The following is a 21,337-nucleotide window of genomic DNA, read 5'->3' on the forward strand; positions in this document are numbered from 1 at the left end:
TGTATAATTAACCTGGCATGCCAGATACATTGTTCCATATATCTGCTACTATTATACGTATTCCACATGTCATTCTGGGAAATATTCAATCGAGACCTGTTTCATGGGATGAATCTTCAAAACATATACGACTGCTGATTGGATGATGGCTCCTCTCGTCACACTTGCGAAAACATCAATTTCTATTAAAAACAAATTTCGACAAAACCTCGGAAATTATACTATATCTACAAGAACCACTTTGTACTCAGAATTTGTATTCAACCAGATACAGTGGGGCAAATATAAGTATTTAGTCAACCACTAATTGTGCAAGTTCTCCCACTTGAAAATATTAGAGAGGCCTATAATTGTCAACATGGGTAAACCTCAACCATGAGAGAAAGAATGTGGGGAAAAAAAACTGAAAATCACATTGTTTGATTTTTAAATAATTTATTTGCAAACCATGGTGGAAAATAAGTATTTGGTCAATACCAAAAGTTCATCTCAATACTTTGTTATATACCCTTTGTTGGCAATAACAGAGGCCAAACGTTTTCTGTAACTCTTCACAAGCTTTTCATACACTGTTGCTGGTATTTTGGCCCATTCCTCCATGCATATCTCCTCTAGAGCAGTGATGTTTTGGGGCTGTCGTTGGGCAACACGGACTTTCAACTTCCTCCACAGATTTTCAATGGGGTTGAGATCTTGAGACTGGCTAGGCCACACCTTGAAATGCTTCTTACGAAGCCACTCCTTTGTTGCCCTGGCTGTGTGTTTGGGATCATTGTCATGCTGAAAGACCCAGCTATGTCTCATCTTCAATGACCTTGAGAGAGATTTTCACTCAAAATCTCTCGATACTTGGCCCCATTCATTCTTTCCTTTCCAAAGATCAGTCCTCCTGGTCCCTTTGTAGAAAACAGCCCCAAAGCATGATGTTTCCACCCCATGCTTCACAGTGGGTATGGTGTTCTTCGGTTGCAATTCAGTATTCTTTCTCCTCCAAACACGAGAACCTGTGTTTCTGCCAAAAAGTTGTACTTTGGTTTCATCTGACCATAACACATTCTCCCAGTCCTCTTCTGGATCATCCAAATGCTCTCTAGCGAATCGCAGATGGGCCTGGATGTGTACTTTCTTCAGCAGGGGGACACGTCTGCCAGTGCAGGATTTGAGTCCATGGCGGTGCATTGTGTTACTGATAGAAGCCTTTGTTACTGTGGTCCCAGCTCTCTGTAGGTCATTCACTAGGTCCCCCCGTGTGGTTCTGGGATTTTTGCTCACCGTTCTTGTTATCATTATGACGCCACGGGGTGAGATCTTACATGGAGACCCAGATCGCGGGAGCTTATCAGTGGTCTTGTATGTCTTCCATTTTCTAACAATTGCTCCCACAGTTGATTTCTTTACACCAAGTGTTTTAACTATTGCAGATTCAGTCTTCCCAGCCTGGTGCAGGTCTACAATTTTGTCTCTGGTGTCCTTTGGCAGGTCTTTGGTCTTGGCCATAGTGGAGGTTGGAGTGTGACTGACTTGAGTTTGTGGACAGGTGTCTTTTATACCGATAATGAGATAAAACAGGTGCCATTAATACAGGTAACGAGTGGAACCTCGTTAGACCGCGTAAGAAGAAGGTAGAGCTCTTTGACAGCCAGAAATCTTGCTTGTTTGTAGGTGACCAAATACTTATTTTTCACTCTAATTTGGAAATAAATTCTTTAAAAATCAAACAATGTGATTTTCTGTTGTTTTTTTTTTCACATTCTGTCTCTCATGGTTGAGGTTTACCCACGTTGACAATTACAGGCCTCTCTAATCTTTTCAAGTAGGAGAACTTGCACAATTGGTGGTTGACTAAATACTTATTTGCCCCACTGTAGTTGCTTCCTGGTCACATCTGCAGCTCCCGCCTCTTTCTCCTAATTGACTTGAAAATCATATGAAGTGGTTGGACAGTTGAGGTTTGCAAGACAGTACTGCATGATGAACCAATAAATCAGTACTGTCTTGCTTGCAAGGCTACTGTATAACAATTTGCTCTCAGATTCCCATCATCACGAAGCTGGATTTGAACCTTCATTGCTTGCACCAAAGTCAGGCTGCCTGATATTTTACAGTTTTCAACTGGCTTTTAAATAACTGTTATTTTACCGTTATCTAAGGTCTGCATTATTCGGAGTGATGATTTTTTTTTTTTAAAGACATACAGTGGTACCTCGACATACGATCGCTTCGACACGATGTAAAATTTGACTCGCCATTTGTTTCTACATCCGACAACATGCTCGAAATACGATGCTTTATGACAGCGCCGCAGTTTCTTTGTTTTCCCACAAGACGGACGCAAGGTCAATTTTTTTGTGAGAGAAATCAACATGGGTGCAGGTGGTGAAAAAGGGAAAAGGGGACGCTTGCCATTGAAATGAAGATGGAAATGATAGAAAAATATGAGCGTGGTGTGCACGTCCTTGAACTGGCTCAACAATACAGCCATGGAATGTCCACGATCTCAACAGTCCTCCTCCGATCTCCATTCGCCAGTCTTTATAAGTTAAGGTGACAATTACGTATTATTATTGTTACATCGCCAAAGAAATCGCCAGCTTCGTCAGGTGTCCCCCGCAGCTGACGGCAACAACTGAACATAAAAAGTGAAAGTAAAAATGCTATCTCACGCTGTCACGTCAGCCACGCGGTGCGTTCAGTTACACCACGCAAAACACATCCGCCACATTAGAATCTGATTCGTTACATTATTACAGGTATTATTATTATCATTACTATTATTATATTATTATGCCAATTTTTATTTAGAATTCATTTGTTTTGCTTATTGTAAGTGCTATCTGCAATACTACCAGCAGTATTTATTTAGGATTTAGTGTAGGTTTTCAGGCTGTGGAACGAATTAACGGAATTAGAATGTATTCTTATGGGAAAACCTGCATTTCGACTTACAAACAAGGTCCGGGAATGAATTAACTTCGTATTTAGAGCTACCGCTGTCATTTCCGTTTTCAGAGTATTTTGTGAATGACACTGATTGACAAGTAAATACTTGAGCAATGCAGCTTAGTAAGTGAAACTGAATTGATTCAAGAAACAATTTATCAAGCATCACAGCAACCACAAAAATGTCTATGGCTAATTGATCGACTAATCAGTCAATAATTACATTCTTGGGGGAAAGGCTGACAATACATACCAAACACAACTGTCACCTTTTGCTCCTACTGGAACCTCTTGATAGTACGTATTTGGTTATGAAGTGTCTGCTTTTTCCCATTTCACTTTGTATCTCAGGGGAACGCTTTATCTAACCCAAAATAATCACACACTCTACAGGATTGCACTTAATTCCATATAATTTACAGCTTCAGTGTGGATTTGTCAACGTGCACGCCGTCGCACATTTATCACACCGATAACATCAAAGCTCGCCTCGCAGACCGCTTGCCGGGGGATCTGCTTCATTTTTCATAACAGCCACAGCAACAGTAATGCAGCTTGAACCCTCCGTCCTGCGCAATGCAAGAGCTGACCCTCCAGTTGATCAATGTCTGCACCTAGAGACCTCCCGCAGTTTGAGGGCCAATCAATTTAAATGCAAAACTAACAGAATTTGATCCAACGTATGACTTTTTGTGTTTGCAAATGAATTAGTCTTTGCACTGCTAATTGATTTTGGTAGATAACCTATAATGATCGTCAATGGATGTGTCTTAATGAAGGAAAACATTCAAAGGTAAATCTGCAGATTTGCTGTCAGGCAAAATGACTTTAAGCATACCCTGTATTGGGTTGGCGACCAGTCCAGGGTGTATACTGCCTTTCATCCAAAAGTAGCTGCTGAGAGACGCTTCCATTCACCCATGATAATTTTTTAGGACAAGTGCTGCCAAAAGTGAATGGACGGATAGGCTTTAAGGCATCTGGCCACAGTGTTCTTACTAGACTGATAAGGAAAAGTAGAGTAATAAAAATTCCTTAAAGGTTTATACAGCTAATTGGTGTACCTGATCATACGTGGAGATTAAGGGGTTGCCGGGGAAGGCATATCCCCTCCCAGAGGCCGAAAATGTCATTGCATGTAATTGACTGTCCTATATCCGAATTTAAAAATAAGACTTTGCAGGTAAAATATTGTCTATAAAAGTTGTAAAGCTATAAAGCAAACAGAAATATGAATGAAATCAACAAAAAATATATTTTTATAATGGGTCAAAATTATTTTTCGAACAGATCATTTGCTTTGCTCAGCCAAAACCACCTGAGGACAGAAGAGACAAGATGCATATACTGTACGTAATTTTTTCAAACCTAAGCTTTCAAAAGCGACAACAACTAGCGAGAAACAAGGATCGAAGATGTGGACCATGAAACGCTTAAGAGCACTGCCAAAATGGTGAGTGGAGTTTCAGTTTGCCTCACTAAAGACGTTAATTGTACAACACAGCCACCAACGGGCTTACCATATACAATAGACGTCGATCGTGGCCAAAGCATAGCTGCCCTAAGCAGCCTGATTTAGAGTTCCCTTGAAAAATGATGGCAAACCAAATATAAATGCTAATTTTCACAAATTATTGCAAATATTCCTGGCTGGAATATTCAGTCAAAGGATGCGGCGTCTAGTTCTCCACTAGGTAAGACAGAAAATCGCGCGCGTTCACACATGCACGCACACACAGCTGGTATGCCTGTGTGTAAGCGCATGGGCTAAGCTACTATCCAAGCATATATCTTGTAAGTTAATTTTCTTGCTGACACTGCATTTCAGAGTCATCAAAATGTTTTGCACCCCTGCCACAAAAGTCAAACTATGTACCTGATCTGCATGTTTGCATGTGGCACATGTGCCTCCGATAGTCCACCCCTGCATTAGTGGCTTATCTTACCAAACACATGCACATGTGGCTTGCTCTTAAATTATTTTTAGCATGTACAACATGGACACACTTAAGAGAAAATGAGACAACATTGTGGACCGTTGCCTCCCCCTAAAATAAAATCAATAGTGCTCTCTCTTTCAATTACATGGAGAGCAGGTGTCACTTTAATGCTGCAAAGGGATTGCTTACCGGAATAAACAGCTCAGCAAAGCATAAATAATTACCTTTGTGTAATAACAATAAAACAGTGGGGGTCGATAAAACCAGTTGCAATTCAGAATGCGGCCACTTTATATAAGAAATATACATCGGGGGAAAAACGTAACTAACAAACAATAAAAAATAATAGAAAATGTATGCGATAAATATGCATTAATACATTACATTTGTGTATCCTTTTAGCGCACTTTTTCACCCGCATTACATTTAAATTTAAGTAATTTTAGTGACTCACTCTACTTACCATAAGTTGTGAGATGGAGCAGATAAAGCCCCCTCAGGTCCATCTCGCTGCACCAACTGAAGAGCTCTTTTTTTCTCCTTTGGGATAATAAACGTGAACTTTCACCTTGAACTATGCAGTTAGACGAAGAGACGTGGGTATCCACACACGTGCATTATTAATGAAAATTTTTGCTGTCAAGAATATGTGATGTAAGCAGTCAAGTCGTCGTTCGGTCGCCTTTTAAGGTAGTACGATCCCATCAGTTGATGCGCGACTGTGTTCGCGCATTTGGAGCCGCGCGTTATAATGAGTGGAAGTTCCTCTGCGCGCCTCCTCGTCCGCAGTGTGCGTGTGAGGGGAGAAGAGAGAGTGAGAAGAGTAGGAGCGAGGGTAGGAAAGACAGTGGGTGGGGGAGCAAAACCTTCCGCCGCGAGTCCAAGTGGCCAGACAAGTCGCCCAGAAGATGAAAAAGCATGAATAATGGTTTCTGCCAGTAGTTTACTGGCCCCAACATTAGGTACACTTACTACACAAACACGTTTGACTGCACCGCCTCACTCTGAGAGCTGTTCCTAAAATTCAAATTTCTTTATACAGTATTGTTATATTTTTAATAAATATTGTGCTTGACTGCGTCAGCCATAACCAAGTGCGTAGGTTTGCATATAGGGATGGTAGGGATGTAACACTACCAACTTTTCAGGATGCTCAAATTGTCCCCACCAACCTTTAAGCAACCCTATAGACCCCAATCACCAACGTCACACAATCACGTGATCGCTGTATTGTGCCACCATATTGTCCGTCCTTGTCAATGATCGTAGTTTCTAAAGGTGGATTTACTTGCAAATTATGGAAACCCTGGTGCTTTCAGACGCTGTAAACCAGACATGTCCAAAGTCCGGCCCGGGGGCCAAATGCGGCCCATGGTCAAATTTCATCCGGCCCCCAGCCTCTGTCATAAAATCAATAACATCTGCCCCGCACATTCTTAATAAATTGGTCAGCAGTACTGCTACCAGTATATGAAATAGCGTACACACTAAATGCTGCTCCTCATTTACCCACTAAAAGGCAGCAGCACTCTAAGCAACATTACCCCGTGTGACCTTTTACTCCCAATTTTCTAAAATGGTGTCAATCAACAAAAAAAAGAAAGTTGACTGCGACGACCGACGCTTCAAGGATAGGTGGAAATTGAACTATTTCTTCACTAAAATACGCAACGTCTGTGTCTGCCTCATTTGCAAAAGAGATAGTCGCTGTTTTTTAAAGAGTTCAATGTGAGGTGATATTACCAAACAAGACACGCTGACATGTACAACAAGATTACAAGCAAGATACGTAGCGAGAAATTGAAGCAACTTGAAGCTAGTTTAATTTTTCAGCAGCCGTATTACGGAAGAGCCCAAGAGTCGAAAGAGAATGCCAAAAAGGATGGTTGCGAGATTGTTGAAATTATTAATTTAAAAAAATAATAAAGCAAATGTGACACACATAATGGATTGCTAAAATTTGCTTAAATATATTGTTCTACGTAAAGGATGTCAGTCAAGGTTGGCCCTCCACATTTTTACCACACCAAATCTGGCCCCCTTTGCTAAAAGTTTGGACACCCCTGCTGTAAACTCTTTGGATGAGTTGCATAAAAGCCGTTATTTGGAAAAGCGTCGGTCGATCCAGTCGCCAGATCCATATTTGATGCCCAAATCGATGCTTCCTCGCGTCTGGTCCCGTCTCGTGCCTCAGAGCTCGTCCTGAGACCACAAAATTTCCAATCATACTCCAGTTTATGTCACGATGAGGAGTCGGGTACCCAAAATCGGCACCGGCCCGAATATCAACCGACATTTGGTCAGCTGAGCGTCACCGTTGTCACGATTGTAAAATGAAACTTGATCGACAACGGGCCGGTGTGTGCCGTAAAATAGCTGCCCCGCGTGAAATGTCCCCCCTGACGGAAGCGCTTATTTATAACGCTTTATTGTGGTGAAAACATCAAATGTTTTCATGGACGCATTACAGTAATGGATTTATGACTGCAAGATCAGTTTTAAATAATTAAATTACACAAGATATTAGTACTGTATTTTAGTAACATATCGTGGACTAGGCCACATAACCATCTTTGAACAGAAATGTATTAGTCTACAGGTTTTCACGACCATATCCCAAAGACAATCACACAGGTATGACATTTATTAGTTCAAGCAGAGTAAAATAATATATATTCACGGTACAAGAAAGTCGTTTCCGTGTGGGCGCTCTTGTCAGGGGGGACATTTCACGCAGGGCAGCTATTTTTCGGCACAACACCTGTTGTTGCGCTCACCTTCTTGCTGCGCGACCGTGGTGCAAGCTTCGTAGTCTCCGTCTGATGACGTCTGCGATCGTGTTGGCATCATACGTATTGATGTTTTCGCCGCTGTCTGACGGCTGTCGACACAAACGCATCATGGACCGAGATAAACAAACCGTGCTGCTTTAGAGATTTGCCCTTTTAACAATGGCCACACAGTAACTACTAAAATGACTGTTTATCTTCTCTGTTACTGCAACCAACCGCCACACATGCCGTCACCATTTTAATTAATCAATGTTAACGATTATCAGGAAGGTTTTTGGGTTCGTTTACTAGGCGGTGATTCCTTAGACAAGCAGAAAAATATGCAGTAATAGGAGGAATGTACGTAGCGGTAATATGTAACCACGGTGAGCTGACGGACAATATGGCGGCACCAGTCAGGGGGGCGGAGTTGTGACGTCACGTGATTGGGGTCTATATGCATTATATAATGAATTCAGTTATACAGGCAATTTAAATTGTCTTCCCATATGTTGTAAGGATAGAATTGACCCTACCATTATTAAGTGAACTACTTTCATTATGTTCAAACTTACATTTACCCCTTTTCACTTGCTGAATGTGCCGGTCTATTTTTCCCCTTTCAATTGCACGTCTGATTGGCTGGTGACTTGACCCACTCCCCACACACATACACACGCTCACACTCACACAGCACCGACAGAAAAACATGTCGACAACATGCCGCCCACCCCCCTCCCTTCGAAGACGAGGGATATTAACTCATTCACTCCCAGCTATTTTCACCAGAGCAAGGCCCTTCGCTCCCGGCCGTTTTTCTGGATTTTGACTGATTTTGCAAGGCCCACAGAAAATTTTGTTCTATTGCTATATAAACATGGAACCCACCAAAAGAAAGATTAGACTCTCTTCTTTCAGCAGAAAAAAAGTAAGTAAGTCTTTTTCCATTCTTTAGAAATCAGCATTAGAAAATAGCTTAGTTTGAGCAATTTTCCAATTTCTCATGAAAAAACTGAGAAAATGAGCTTTTTGTAAACGCATACATTTCAAACATAACTTTGACTTTAACAAAGCAATTTTTTGCACTAGTTACATCCCAAACATCTGAATAATGTTTTCCTTTTACAAAATACCATGAACAACCAGACAAATAGTTTTTTTTTTTTTTTTTAATTGAACCATATACTGTACACACAAAACAAAGCATTCAAGTATCTACATCAAATACAAGACCATAGATTGAGCATAATCGAACAACCAATAGCAACGACAATAACAACATCAAACACAAAAGAAAACAAAAAATCAACTCTTCTTTTGGGAGAGGACTTACTAAACCAACTTAAATTGGTTGAATAAAGAAAACAAATGGTGGGCCTTCCCATCGATCACATCCAAGACTTTGCAATATATAGAGAAATCATTTCTCCAGTGAGCCATACACGGTTTGGTTTTTAAAAAAACCTACATTTATGAATAAAAAACTTCACCAGACAAATAGAGCTTTTGATAGCAAAGTAACAATTTATTCACACATGACTACTGAGAGATGACGGTTTGTCGCCGAGATGACACCGTTGTCCCCACGTCAGCCGTGTAAAAGCCTTGTAAACTCTTCCCTCATCTTTGTCTGTCTGTCTCACAAAGATGGATTATTTTTGTGTTTCTGCGGGGTCTGCTCGGCGAGCCGCTGCACTGGGGGTCCTACTTGTTTTGCTCGGTCGTCCCGCTCCTGGCCTCCCAGGCGTCCTCTCGGTTGTATTGTTCAGTCGGAGCGCCGCCTGGCATCATGCCGCCAGCGCTCCGACCGTGCTGCCCGGCCGTTTATTGCTGTTGAATTAGGTTGCCTGGTCTTACAAAATGCGCTACTGCCGCTAATATTTATTTTAGAGCAGGTCTTTTCTGACGGGTTAAATGCAGAGGTTGATAGTCACGCGTTACATGTATCCGTTACATTTACTTGAGTAACTTTTTGAGAAAAATGTAGTACTTCAAAGAGTAGTTTTACCTAGCCATACTTTTTACTTTGATTGAGTAGATTTGTGAGAAAAAAAGGCTGCTCTGACTCTGCTACTTTGGGCTACACAAGAGTCGTTACGTTTTTCCTGTTTCTTGTTATTCAAAATAAAAACTACACTCATGCTGTTTGGACAAATAATGCTTCATTTCTGTCATTTTTTTTCTATCAGGAATTTTTTTTTTTTTTTTTTTTTTAATTCGTTTGGTTTAATGTGGTTTTTTAATTGGTTATTATACAGTATCATTATAACAACAGTTCATATGGATACATTTTTGCTGATAAAAAAATGCCATCGTTTAAAAAAGATAAATAAAATCAATCAAAACTGTAAGCAGTTACTTACAATGTTACTCAATACTTGAGTATTCTTTTCACCAAATATTTTTTTACTTGTACTTGAGTACATTTTTTGGATGAATACTTTTACTTTACTTGAGTAATATTATTTTCAAGTAACGCTACTCTTACTTGAGTAAAATTTTTGGCTGCTCTACCAACCTCTGGTTAAATGACATGAGTGTGTAGTGCTTTTCTATGGCCTTTGCGATGACCACATTAAAGATAAGCTCTGAATGGATAGATGAAGAAAACTGTGTATGACAACCATTGATTGAATTTAAACAAGTCCAGGCTATGACATTAATAGACAAGTTATTGGGTAAAAGCTATTGCCTCCACCGTAAGATGTAACTAAAAGTACCACAAAACATTTTCCATTCTACTTTTCCAGTGTTTTTTGTTCATTTGTTTGATTTTTATATACAGTACATCTCTGTTGTCTGACTTTGTGTTGCCTCTCTAGTCTGGCCACTGCAAATCAATGTTTCTCGTTAAATGTTTGACTTATGCAATACCTACTCTCCAATGCAACGTACCAGCACCCGAAGATAACCGACTTTTCATCTGACTGTTACGTCTCGGTTTCTACTCACGCAGCACTTTTCTACGCTTGCTTTTATGCTGACTTGGTATGGGGCTAACTGCTAACTTGATGTAAGTGTGTGTTGATTTTTTTTCCTTCCATTGCTACTACACTTTGTTTGACCATCAACATTTTTAAACATATTACAATTGTTTTTGATTGCAAGTGTAGAGTAGTGTCTTTCTCTATGTGATCATATTTAGGTTTTATTATTTTATGATTTTTAAAAATGGCCACTTTCCCTTTAAAGAGTTAAAGGTCTTAAACCTTTAAGTGCCAAAGTTACACAATTGTAACAAGCAACACTGCAAATTTTTAACAAGCCAGATTTGCAAATATGGTGCCTCGTGTAAGATGTAAAATTTCATAAATTGATTTTACTTTACAAAAAAAAAAAAAAATGCAAATTTGCTGCCTTAGAAAATGTTAATTTATGTTACTAACCTTAATTAGATGCAATTTACTCCATTATTATAAGTTTTAAGGACTCAAACTAATTGGATTATAGTAAATTGTTTATTTTGAGTGTGCAGTACTCAAAATAACTTGAATGAATTAGATTAAAATAATTTATTTATTGTGAGCTTCCAGTACTGAAGTGATACCTTAGTTAGCTGTAGTGCTGCTCATTCATCATGTGCAGGTGAATTTATTTTATTTTTTTTTTGCTGAAATAATTCTACAATATAAACAGAACATGTTAATTTAATTAATAATATTTTCAAACAGTAATGACCCCACCCCCAAATAAATGGAAAACACCCGATGGATTAATTCAGGGGCATTAAACAATTTTTAAAATGCTCAACAATGCATTTAGGACACAAGAGACATTGGCTCTTGACACCCCGCTGAATAATTTGTTAATGTTTGGTGTGAAATGAACAATTAGTAGTACAGCCCAGTGTTGTTAATCTTACTGAAAAAAAGTAATTAATTATAGTTACAAATTACTTCTCCCAAAAAGTAATTGCGTTAGTAACTCAATTACCTGAATGTAAGAGTAATTAGTTACTTGGCAAAGTAATTGGTGATAATTACTTTTTTTTCTTTCCCTCAAAAAAAAAAAAAAAAAAAAAAAAAAAAAAAAAAAAAAAAACATTGGCCACACTATGTGAAGTTTTTTGTGAAGGTTTTTGGTACAGTTGGCCCGAGCCCAATTCTTGACCCTAATTTACCCTTTACCCTGAATCAACTGTAAAAAGTTGTTAAAATTGCTCCCATTGTTGCATTTGTTCCCTTCTCTCTACTTTCGACATATAAAAGTTTTAAAACTGTTTCATCATTTAAAGATAGATTGAAGTCAAGATTTTGCCGATTTAGAAGTATTTTAGATAAAAATTTACTTAGGTTCGCTAGGAAGGTTCTCTACAACAGAGCCGTCCTAAAAAGTCTACTGCTTTAAGATGGCGGCTGTCTACTAACGCATTTAGTGCCATGCAGTGTTGTTAATTTTACTTTAAAAAAGTAATTAATTACAGTTACAAATTACTTCTCCCAAAAAGTAATTGCGTTAGTAACTCAGTTACCTGAATGTAAGAGTAATTAGTTACTTGGCAAAGTAACTAGTGATATATTTTTTTTCTCAAAAAAAAAAACAAAACAAAAAAACACACAGGTCACACAATGTGAAGCTTAAAGTGTTTGGGGGACAATTGGCCCTAGCCTAATTCTTTACCCTCCACTTAACTAGACACAAGGGTATTGCGATAACTAGCTAGTAACCTTTGCTATGTGTGGAAGTCATTTAAAGTTGTGAATCAATCGTTAAAGTTGTTAAAATTTCTCCCGTTATTGCATTAGTTCCCTTCTGTCTACTTTAAACATGTGTAATTTTTAAAACTGTTTCATCATTTAAAGATAGATTTAAGTTAAGATTTTGCCGATTTAGGAGCATTTTAGATTTTAAAAAATTACTTAGGTTCGCTAGGAAGGATCTCTACATCAGGGCCTTCCTGAGAGGTCTACTGCTTTAAGATGGCGGCTGTTTACAAACGCATGTAGTCCTTAAAACATGTTTGCAGTGCAGCAGTGTCTGTCATTTGCATCTAGTTCTATAATATGATATCTACCGTGTCATGTGGGCGTAGTTTGTCGGCTATGGCTGCAGTCAGGTATTATTGGAGCCACCTAGCATCGCGGTTGCAACGGCGTCTTCCCCACTCCTGCTCTGCTCTCGTCCCCGTGAGTCCGTTTCTCTCAGACTTTTTTTTTATTCAACCAACTTAGTAACGCATAGTAACGCACGCCTTTCCCGCCTCAGTAACGGTAACGGCGTTGCCAAGATGAGAAAAGTAATTAATTAGATTACTCATTACTGAAAAAAATAACGCCGTTAGTAACGCCGTTATATTGTAACGCCGTTATTAACAACACTGGTACAGCCTTATATAGTATAACCAGAGCTCTCTTCAACACCTTCACTAACTTCACATTGATTTGGTAAGGAGAAGAATGACAGAGACTGGCTTTTGTTATTAGCACTTGTTCTTCTTGTGCCATAACACCAAGAAACAACGCCCTTTTTTAACAGAACACCCATGACATAACAACAGCAATAACTACTCTCAGTCGTGGTTGCCACCACTACCCATCATCATCAAGCCCGTCGACAAGGGGGGGCAACCGGGTATGTTGTCCCGGGCCTCAGGACCATCAGGGCCCCAAAATGACCCTTAATTTATTTTATTTTACATTCACATATTTCTTTTTTATTTCAGTCATTGTCTGATTGAATATTATATTCTACTCAATATATACTTAAAAACTTTAACATAATAAATATTTCAAATATATATTCTTTCCTTTTTTTGCACAACGCCCAACCCTCACCCCCTCTGTTTAAGCAGAGAATTGTTTGACCCCGCTCTGGCGCACTCAAGGCTACACTAGGTACGTGCCCTGAAGCGGGAAATTAAAATCTGTCAAATTCAGGCATGAAAATCTCTCACCTTTCGGCAAAATTCGCCGTTTTAAATTAAAAAAGGGTGACCTACAAGAATTGTGTAGATCCGAGGAGAAAATTTTTAAGGGGGGGTGTTTGCGAGATTTTTGTATTGTCGGACGCTTGGTATGCAAGCGAAGAAAGCGGCACAAAGCCAAAAAAAGCGCACCAGAGTGGCCAAAACATTGACTTATTTCAACGAAACAAAGGCGGGTACACTGTTGTCCTGTCTCTTCACTGCCAAGCTTGGCTGCATGTTGGCCGTGAATGAACACCTAAAGCGCCGTCACCCAGTTTGTAAGTCCATCTAACTAACTAACGACATGTTTTATTGAAGTTGCTAAGCCTGTCGCGATATGCAATGAGTCCATTTATCGCACGGTAAATAAAAATGAGGGCGGTAATTTTAATGGCTGCGTTTTACTGTCCATGCATGCATGCATGCGCATAAATTTGTGCGTGTGTGTACACGTGCGTTTTGATGGCATATGAGACTCAAGTTCCTTTCACAGAAGTTTATTGGTCATCAACACGCCGTAGAATTAAATTTCAAACATACAAAATAAGGAAACGCATCTATATTAAACACTGTAAACGTTAGCATTGCTACATTGAGGCTAATGAGGAAAAAAGACAACCTACTTTAGCTATAAAACATTGGCAGTCTTCCTCAAAACGCACACTTGCGGTCATAAGGTGACACTTCAAACATGAAAAATCGCTGGTTAACAGCATTTGCAAATGAAAAAAAATGATTTCCGACACCACATGCAATGAAAAAAAAACGTTTTTTTGCAGTGTGCAAAGCTAACTGTGAGCGGTTTAGCGAACGTACTTCCTGTGAACATTTAAAAAAATAAAAGCACGTCATGTTCGTCATATAAATAACGATTTCTGGAGTTAATCCCACTTAATCCCACATACTTCAGAATTCAGATTCTACACTAAGAATAGCTTTAAAATGACACCCTTTATGAAAAATCTGATTGGCAATGAATAGGTATTACTACTATTTTATATAGTAGTATACTATAATATTAATACTAATTTTTTTTTTAAGAATTGTTTGTAATCATGTTGGAAAGGCTGTTTACATTCCATTTTTTGCACTAGTTCATGCTATCAGCATTTAACCTCATTGTTTATTTGTGATTTATTGTTGTTATTTACGTGTTTATTTGTACTTTGATAAAGAATTTAAGTGTTCCAAAAAGAGTTTGTGAATTAATAAGCATCATCAAAAATTTCATTGCTAAATTAGTAGAAAAAAGGGGGAGGTTATTAGATTAGTTGTAGATTAGTAGTCAGGAGGAAGCCTCTTCTGAAGATGGTGCACACCAATTTGATGTAGAGTGCGGCGCATGGTCTGGGAACTAACAGGCTGACCCCCCCACCTCTTCAATCTATGCAGCAATGCTGAGAGCACTCCTGTAAAAAGTCACATGACATTTTGGAGGGAAAATGATAAGCAGTACTCAATTTGGACATTTAGGGATGTACGTAGTTTATATGTGGTGTACTCACTTTTGTTGCCAGGGGTTTAGATTTTAATGGCTTTATTTTGAGTTATTTGGAATAGCAAATAAATTAACTCTATTATATAAGCTGCATACAGACTACTTTTCGTTGTGTCAAAGTGTCATTTTGTCATTGTTGTCCCATGAAAAGATATACTTAAATATCAGCAGAAATGCGAGGGGTGTACTCACCTTTGTGATACACTGTTATAGCGTACCGCACGCAGGCTATTTTTAGAGCGTGACGTCGCATCGTAAAGCGGAAGTAGGACATTATGTACACGCCCTCGCATGCAAACCATTATATTTCGGCCTTCTTTCTCCGGTAATCTTTCAAAAACTGACATGCCGATTATTCACTGCTACTATGGAACTTGTAGAAACGACTCTAGACATTACGACATATAAATGATGTTTTCTTCATGCTCTCCCGGAGTGTCAATGCCGCCCCGCGTTCCGCTCCCACCTCTGACTAGGCCGGGACGCGAACCCGCGCGCCGCGACGAATCTAGCCGGCAGGCAAGGACGCTAACCACTGCGCAAATAAAGCTCGAGCCAACGGTGCAGCCGTTAGTGTCCTTACATAAAGGAATTGGCGGGGAGGTTTCCACGTGCTCTAACGGATACACGCTGTACCCGTTACACTCTCCCCCCGAAACCTTCGCTGCCGATCCCGGACGAGCCCCCAAAATTGTTGCTCCTCTGGGGTTCAGAGGGCAAATTAGGTGAACCAATTGGGCTTGTAGTGTGACTATCTGTGATGACAGAGTAGAGGACATGAGTTGAGCTACAAGCCGTTTTTACTCCACAGCAAAGGAAAAGTAATTTCTTCCTCTGTGGCGCCTCCACTCTTCCCCGTCAGAGCGCAACATGCGCCATCCGCAGGCCAAAGTAGGAATTACATTTAAACTCAAAAAAACTTATGTTAGAATCAATGAAAATATTTCAAAGTTAAATAATTTAACACGACGAAAGAAAGAAAAAAAACAGTTATAGGGGGTGTTTAATTTAAATTTCCAAGCCTCTACACGGACATCTAAAAGACCAGTTTAACGCCAGCAAAGTGAAGCCGTTCACATTTCATATGCAGTAAACTTTTTGTTTGGGCCAAGAGGTAAGCCATTTTGATATTTTGAGTTATTTTTTTCGCGTGGCGTTTTTCGTGCTACTTTTGTCTGACAATGAATGACCTGGAAAAAAAAATTTAAGTCCTATCCGACTGCCACCGTTGTTACCTTTACTGTTGTAAAGAGACAACTTTAGTAAGGGGGAAGTGTAAATAAATTAATACAATTAAGATTTGTTATCAATGAAAAAATGAAGTGTTCGTCGGCTGTCATTGAGTAGCATTTGCGATCGCTACACAAAACAGCAATGTTCCACAAAAGAAGGGTCAGAGACGTAAGACAACCTGGGGATATAATTTATAAGAAAGATGGGCCTTATGGTAATAAAGGATAGATTGTTGAAACAGGAGAATGTCATTGTCAGTGGTGTAAGAAAAAGGTGTTGTTAAAAAAGCTAGGGCAAGCTTAGGTCAGCTCGTTTTTTTCCGTCTTTTTCAGCCGTCAACACTCAAGCAATCTCTTTAACTGAACATTTGTACTGTATGTTCTTCCACATCTTTACCAGTGAATTTGGCACCAGGGGCATCATTTTCGGACAGAATTGGTAGGTTTAGCTCTGTAAACATCTCTGTCGTACACTAGTCCCATTCATTTCCTATTGGGGACAAACAAGAGCCCCCCTCTTAGCTAAAAGCAGAGCCACAGCAGCTAACGTCATAGATATTAATGAGCGGAAGTGACGTGTAGCGTGCGGTACCCCATTGGTGAGAACAGTGGTAGTGCAAATGTGAGCCTAGTGCTTGCTGGACTTTGCTGAGCCCGTAACATGGACATATTTTTATCAACTTGTTGAAAAAAAATGCAAAATGATTAAGCAAGGAGCTGGAGACCCCATGCATAGTTTTACATTTCTATTTTTTTTTTGCCTTGAGTTTTCGATGCTTATTTTATACACTGTTAAAAGCCTTGGAAATGTGTCAGCAAGGTTAAATTAAAAAGGTAAAAATGCCTTTATAAATCTGACATTCCCGAAATAGGGAGAGAGTCCTGTTTCGACTAGCGAAAAAAATAATAGGTGAATTCATGAATACAGAACTGTGATTATACAGGAAGTACTTTACTGCTCTACTATATTGCTCTTCCCACTCCAGTACATGCAGGTGTTGTCAAAGGGTGAGTACTTTAACATGATACTTAAATGTCCAAAAAAAAAAAAAAAAACCTGAGAAAAATGCACATTTAGTTAAATGTTTTACAAAGGGAATTTACATTAGTACCTTTACATTACTTACTGTATAAAACAATTTTGAAATTAGACAAAGTATTCCTTACTTTTACTTAAATAACTACAGTTTGCTCTTATTTGGCTAAATGTTACTCAACGTTTTTCAAACTGACTCTTTCTGTGTGGGTTTTGTAAGCATCAACTTGTTTCTGTAGTCCTTTATCATCACCTCAAGGTCTTCAACTTGCCAAGTGTGTTTCTGTTGCAGAGAGGTGATGGGGGTGGAGAGAGATGTTTAAAAGGAAACACAAGGTGAAGCTGAATGCCTTCGTTTGATGCACATCTTATTTGGAGGTCAGCTACGCGGTCGATGAGTCGTGTTCTTACATGAATTTGGAGAGAAAATTTAATGACAATACACACACACGCACACGCACACACAAATGCCTTTGTGAGATGTAGTGGACTTTTCAGAAGAGGCAGATTTGGGGCAAAACTATTTCAATGTAGGTTTCCAATGCACTTTTGAAGCCTCACAGTCCAAATTCATGCTGACATTTCACCTCTAATTGGTTGTACAATAATATGCGGGCGGTCTTCTCTTAGTAGGATCCCTTCTCAGGTCATATAGCTGTAGGTGCTGAGCAGCCCAAACCGGCCAAGTTCAACTTCATGTTGGCAACCCAAAACAGATTTTTAAAGGTGCCGTTGTTTTGGAGTCTGAAAATGCAATTATTTGAGAAGGTGTTTCAAAGTGAAATTTTTTGACAGTTATAATTTTACTGTTTCTGCATTAAAAAAGAAAAGCCTGTAGTGAATTTGGGAATATGCTGCAATCTCACAACCAAAACAAATATGGTAAACTAATCCCTGCTGAGAAGGTAGAAAAAACAGTATCTGGCTGTGTGTTGCTCTTTGGTGGAGCAGTTTTATTGTAATGTATTGATGATAAACAGTCGGCAATGAAAAAAAAAAAAACACACGCGACAACCTTACTTTGAACTGTTGCAGCGCAATTCTAGTAAGAAATGTCCCACATTGATTTTTTTTTGTAAACCTATTATTTGCTGAGAAATCCACCAATTTCTGTTCTTCTGGTATATTTTCATACCCTTTCTTTACTGCAAAGAAGCCACAAGATACTGTCATACACTGGGTAGTTTTTGTAATAATTGGTGTCAAGGTGTCAAATATTTTAAGTGACTGACTGTTTAAATTTTGGGGGGTTTCAAAAGAAGCTATTTCAACTTGTTGATGTCACGGAGAGTCACTGCATGTATATGCTTTTGCTCTGCCCAAACATGGTATGTAATGTTAAGTAGTTTGGGATCCTTATCATGATCAAAAACAGTCATTAAAACTAAAGTTACTAAAATGAAAAATATATTTATTTATTTATAGTTCTTCTATTTTGAAGTGCACATCAAAACAGATAATACTTCTCATAAGTTATGTCAACTTAAAAGGATCCACGGATAGAAAGACTTGTAGTTCTTAACATTATTATGAGTTAAAATAATTTTACATTGAAACCCCTCTTGATGTTTTCGTTTTTATCCAATTTGTAAAATTAGTCTAACTAGTAGGTCGCCTTTGTTGTTGACGTCGCATGGCGGTGACGTCACATGGTTACGCTGCAGGGCTTCCGGAGTATGACTCTAGCGACATAAACATGTCATCTTTTAGACCTTTTCGATGTTAACCCAAGGGGAACATTATTGAGCATGACAGCACTGTCAATATTTCACAAAACGAGCAGCAGAAGCAAAATGAACAGGAAAGACTGGATGAGACGAGATGAGAGTTGGGGAAAAAAAAAACGGTGCTCTGCCAAAATGTGCTAAACTGGCAAAACTTGCTAAAAGAGGCGAATTTGACACCTAAAGTACGACCGTGCACTTTCAGCTTGTTTTGTTAAGAGCAAGAGTGGTTTAATGCGTATTTCAGTCAGGAAGCAAGTTTTCGCTATGGCTTCCAAGTGACAAAATCCATCTTTCTCCTTAAATAAAACACTCACCCACTTGACACCAACACACTCACATGGTGACTCACATGGAGGTCACTTACATTTTGCAAGCGTCCAGAGGTGATATAGAGTAAATAAGGGGGAAAAAAAGAGAAAACGTACGTACTGACTTTTGCTGGCACACAAACTGAGAAAAGTGCTTCTCGGCCACCAAGACGGCGAACAGCAATAACGGGTGGAGGTCGGGGGAAAAAGGTTGCTTGAGAAGCAGATGAGGAGGACGACTTTTAGGGTGAAGCAAGCTGGCGGAAGTGAAGCGATAAAAAAGTGACAATGACGAAAGCATTGTCTTAAACCATAACAAATGCACATGCATAGTTTTAAATGTTTTGTTTATATACTGTGTGCTTAATGCAGCAAGTTTTTTAACCAGGAAGCGGCAACCTCAAGACAGCTTTTTTCAGTGCTGAGTGCTCCTGATATTAGTAGGGTGTGGAGCAGTGGTGGATGCTGGTCTTACAGTGCCTGTCAATGATATGATATGATACGATATGATATGATATGATATGATATGATATGATATGATATGATATGATATGATATGATATGATATGATATGATATGATATGATATGATATGATATACACCTCTGAGTGCTTTGTGACAATGAAGCGCGATTTTTCACTAGTCGTTTTTAACAAAGAAAGTGTCGCTAGGATGATTAGGAAAGTCTCCAGTTCAACTCTGAACAACAGGATAAAAAAAATGGAAAGAAAAATGCTACCACATACGTTTCCATCACAGTATTTTTGATTCACTCATTTCGCTGTCAATCAAAAAGGGATTCAGCCTCAAACAAATCATCCAAACATCATGCATAAAGTGCATAGTCCAGGCCGGCCGAGCCCTGCTCACTGCCCTTAGACCCTCAGAGACGATGAGCATCTGATTGGGAGCATAAACCCAACCTTTAGCCAATGACTCTTCTCGTTTTGCTGTAGTGGAACAATATGCTGACAACTCTGGAGTTTAAAGGAATATGAAGCGAATTAATAAAAAGCAAGCCGCTTCGTAACCAGTGATAAGAAGCTAATTCTGAAGAAAAGTTGAGCGTGTTGTAGTGGATATTAGTCAATCACATGTACACAAAAGAGTATACATTTGAGCACTTACAGTGCCTTGCAAAAGTATTCGGCCCCCTTGAATCTTGCAACCTTTCGCCACATTTCAGGCTTCAAACATAAAGATATGAAATTTAATTTTTTTGTCAAGAATCAACAACACGTGGGACACAATCGTGAAGTGGAACAACATTTATTGGATAATTTAAACTTTTTTAACAAATAAAAAACTGAAAAGTGGGGCGTGCAATATTATTCGGCCCCTTTACTTTCAGTGCAGCAAACTCACTCCAGAAGTTCACTGAGGATCTCTGAATGATCCAATGTTGTCCTAAATGACCGATGATGATAAATAGAATCCACCTGTGTGTAATCAAGTCTCTGTATAAATGCACCTACTCTGTGATAGTCTCAGGGTTCTGTTTAAAGTGCAGAGAGCATTATGAAAACCAAGGAACACACCAGGCAGGTCCGAGATACTGTTGTGGAGAAGTTTAAAGCCGGATTTGGATACAAACATATTTCCCAAGCTTTAAACATCTCAAGGAGCACTGTGCAAGCCATCATATTGAAATGGAAGGAGCATCAGACCACTGCAAATCTACCAAGACCCGGCCGTCCTTCCAAACTTTCTTCTCAAACAAGGAGAAAACTGATCAGAGATGCAGCCAAGAGGCCCATGATCACTCTGGATGAACTGCAGAGATCTACAGCTGAGGTGGGAGAGTCTGTCCATAGGACAACAATCAGTCGTACACTGCACAAATCTGGCCTTTATGGAAGAGTGGCAAGAAGAAAGCCATTTCTCAAAGATATCCATAAAAAGTCTTGTTTAAAGTTTGCCACAAGCCACCTGGGAGACACACCAAACGTGGAAGAAGGTGCTCTGGTCAGATGAAACCAA

At 39.3% G+C, this 21,337-nt stretch overlaps 1 protein-coding gene across 1 annotated transcript in view; it reads right to left on the reverse strand.

Moving 5' to 3' along the window:
- Positions 1-5,677, reverse strand: part of gfra4b (GDNF family receptor alpha 4b) — a 68,831-nt gene extending 63,154 nt beyond the window's left edge. The window contains exon 1 of the mRNA XM_057851231.1: positions 5,344-5,677. Coding sequence (XP_057707214.1) covers positions 5,344-5,386 — 43 coding nt within the window. The 5' untranslated portion in view covers positions 5,387-5,677. The remainder of the gene's footprint in view (positions 1-5,343) is intronic.
- Between the last annotated feature and the right edge of the window lie 15,660 nt (positions 5,678-21,337).

This window comes from Corythoichthys intestinalis, chromosome 11 (genome assembly GCF_030265065.1).
Source record: "Corythoichthys intestinalis isolate RoL2023-P3 chromosome 11, ASM3026506v1, whole genome shotgun sequence".
NCBI lineage: Eukaryota > Metazoa > Chordata > Actinopteri > Syngnathiformes > Syngnathidae > Corythoichthys > Corythoichthys intestinalis.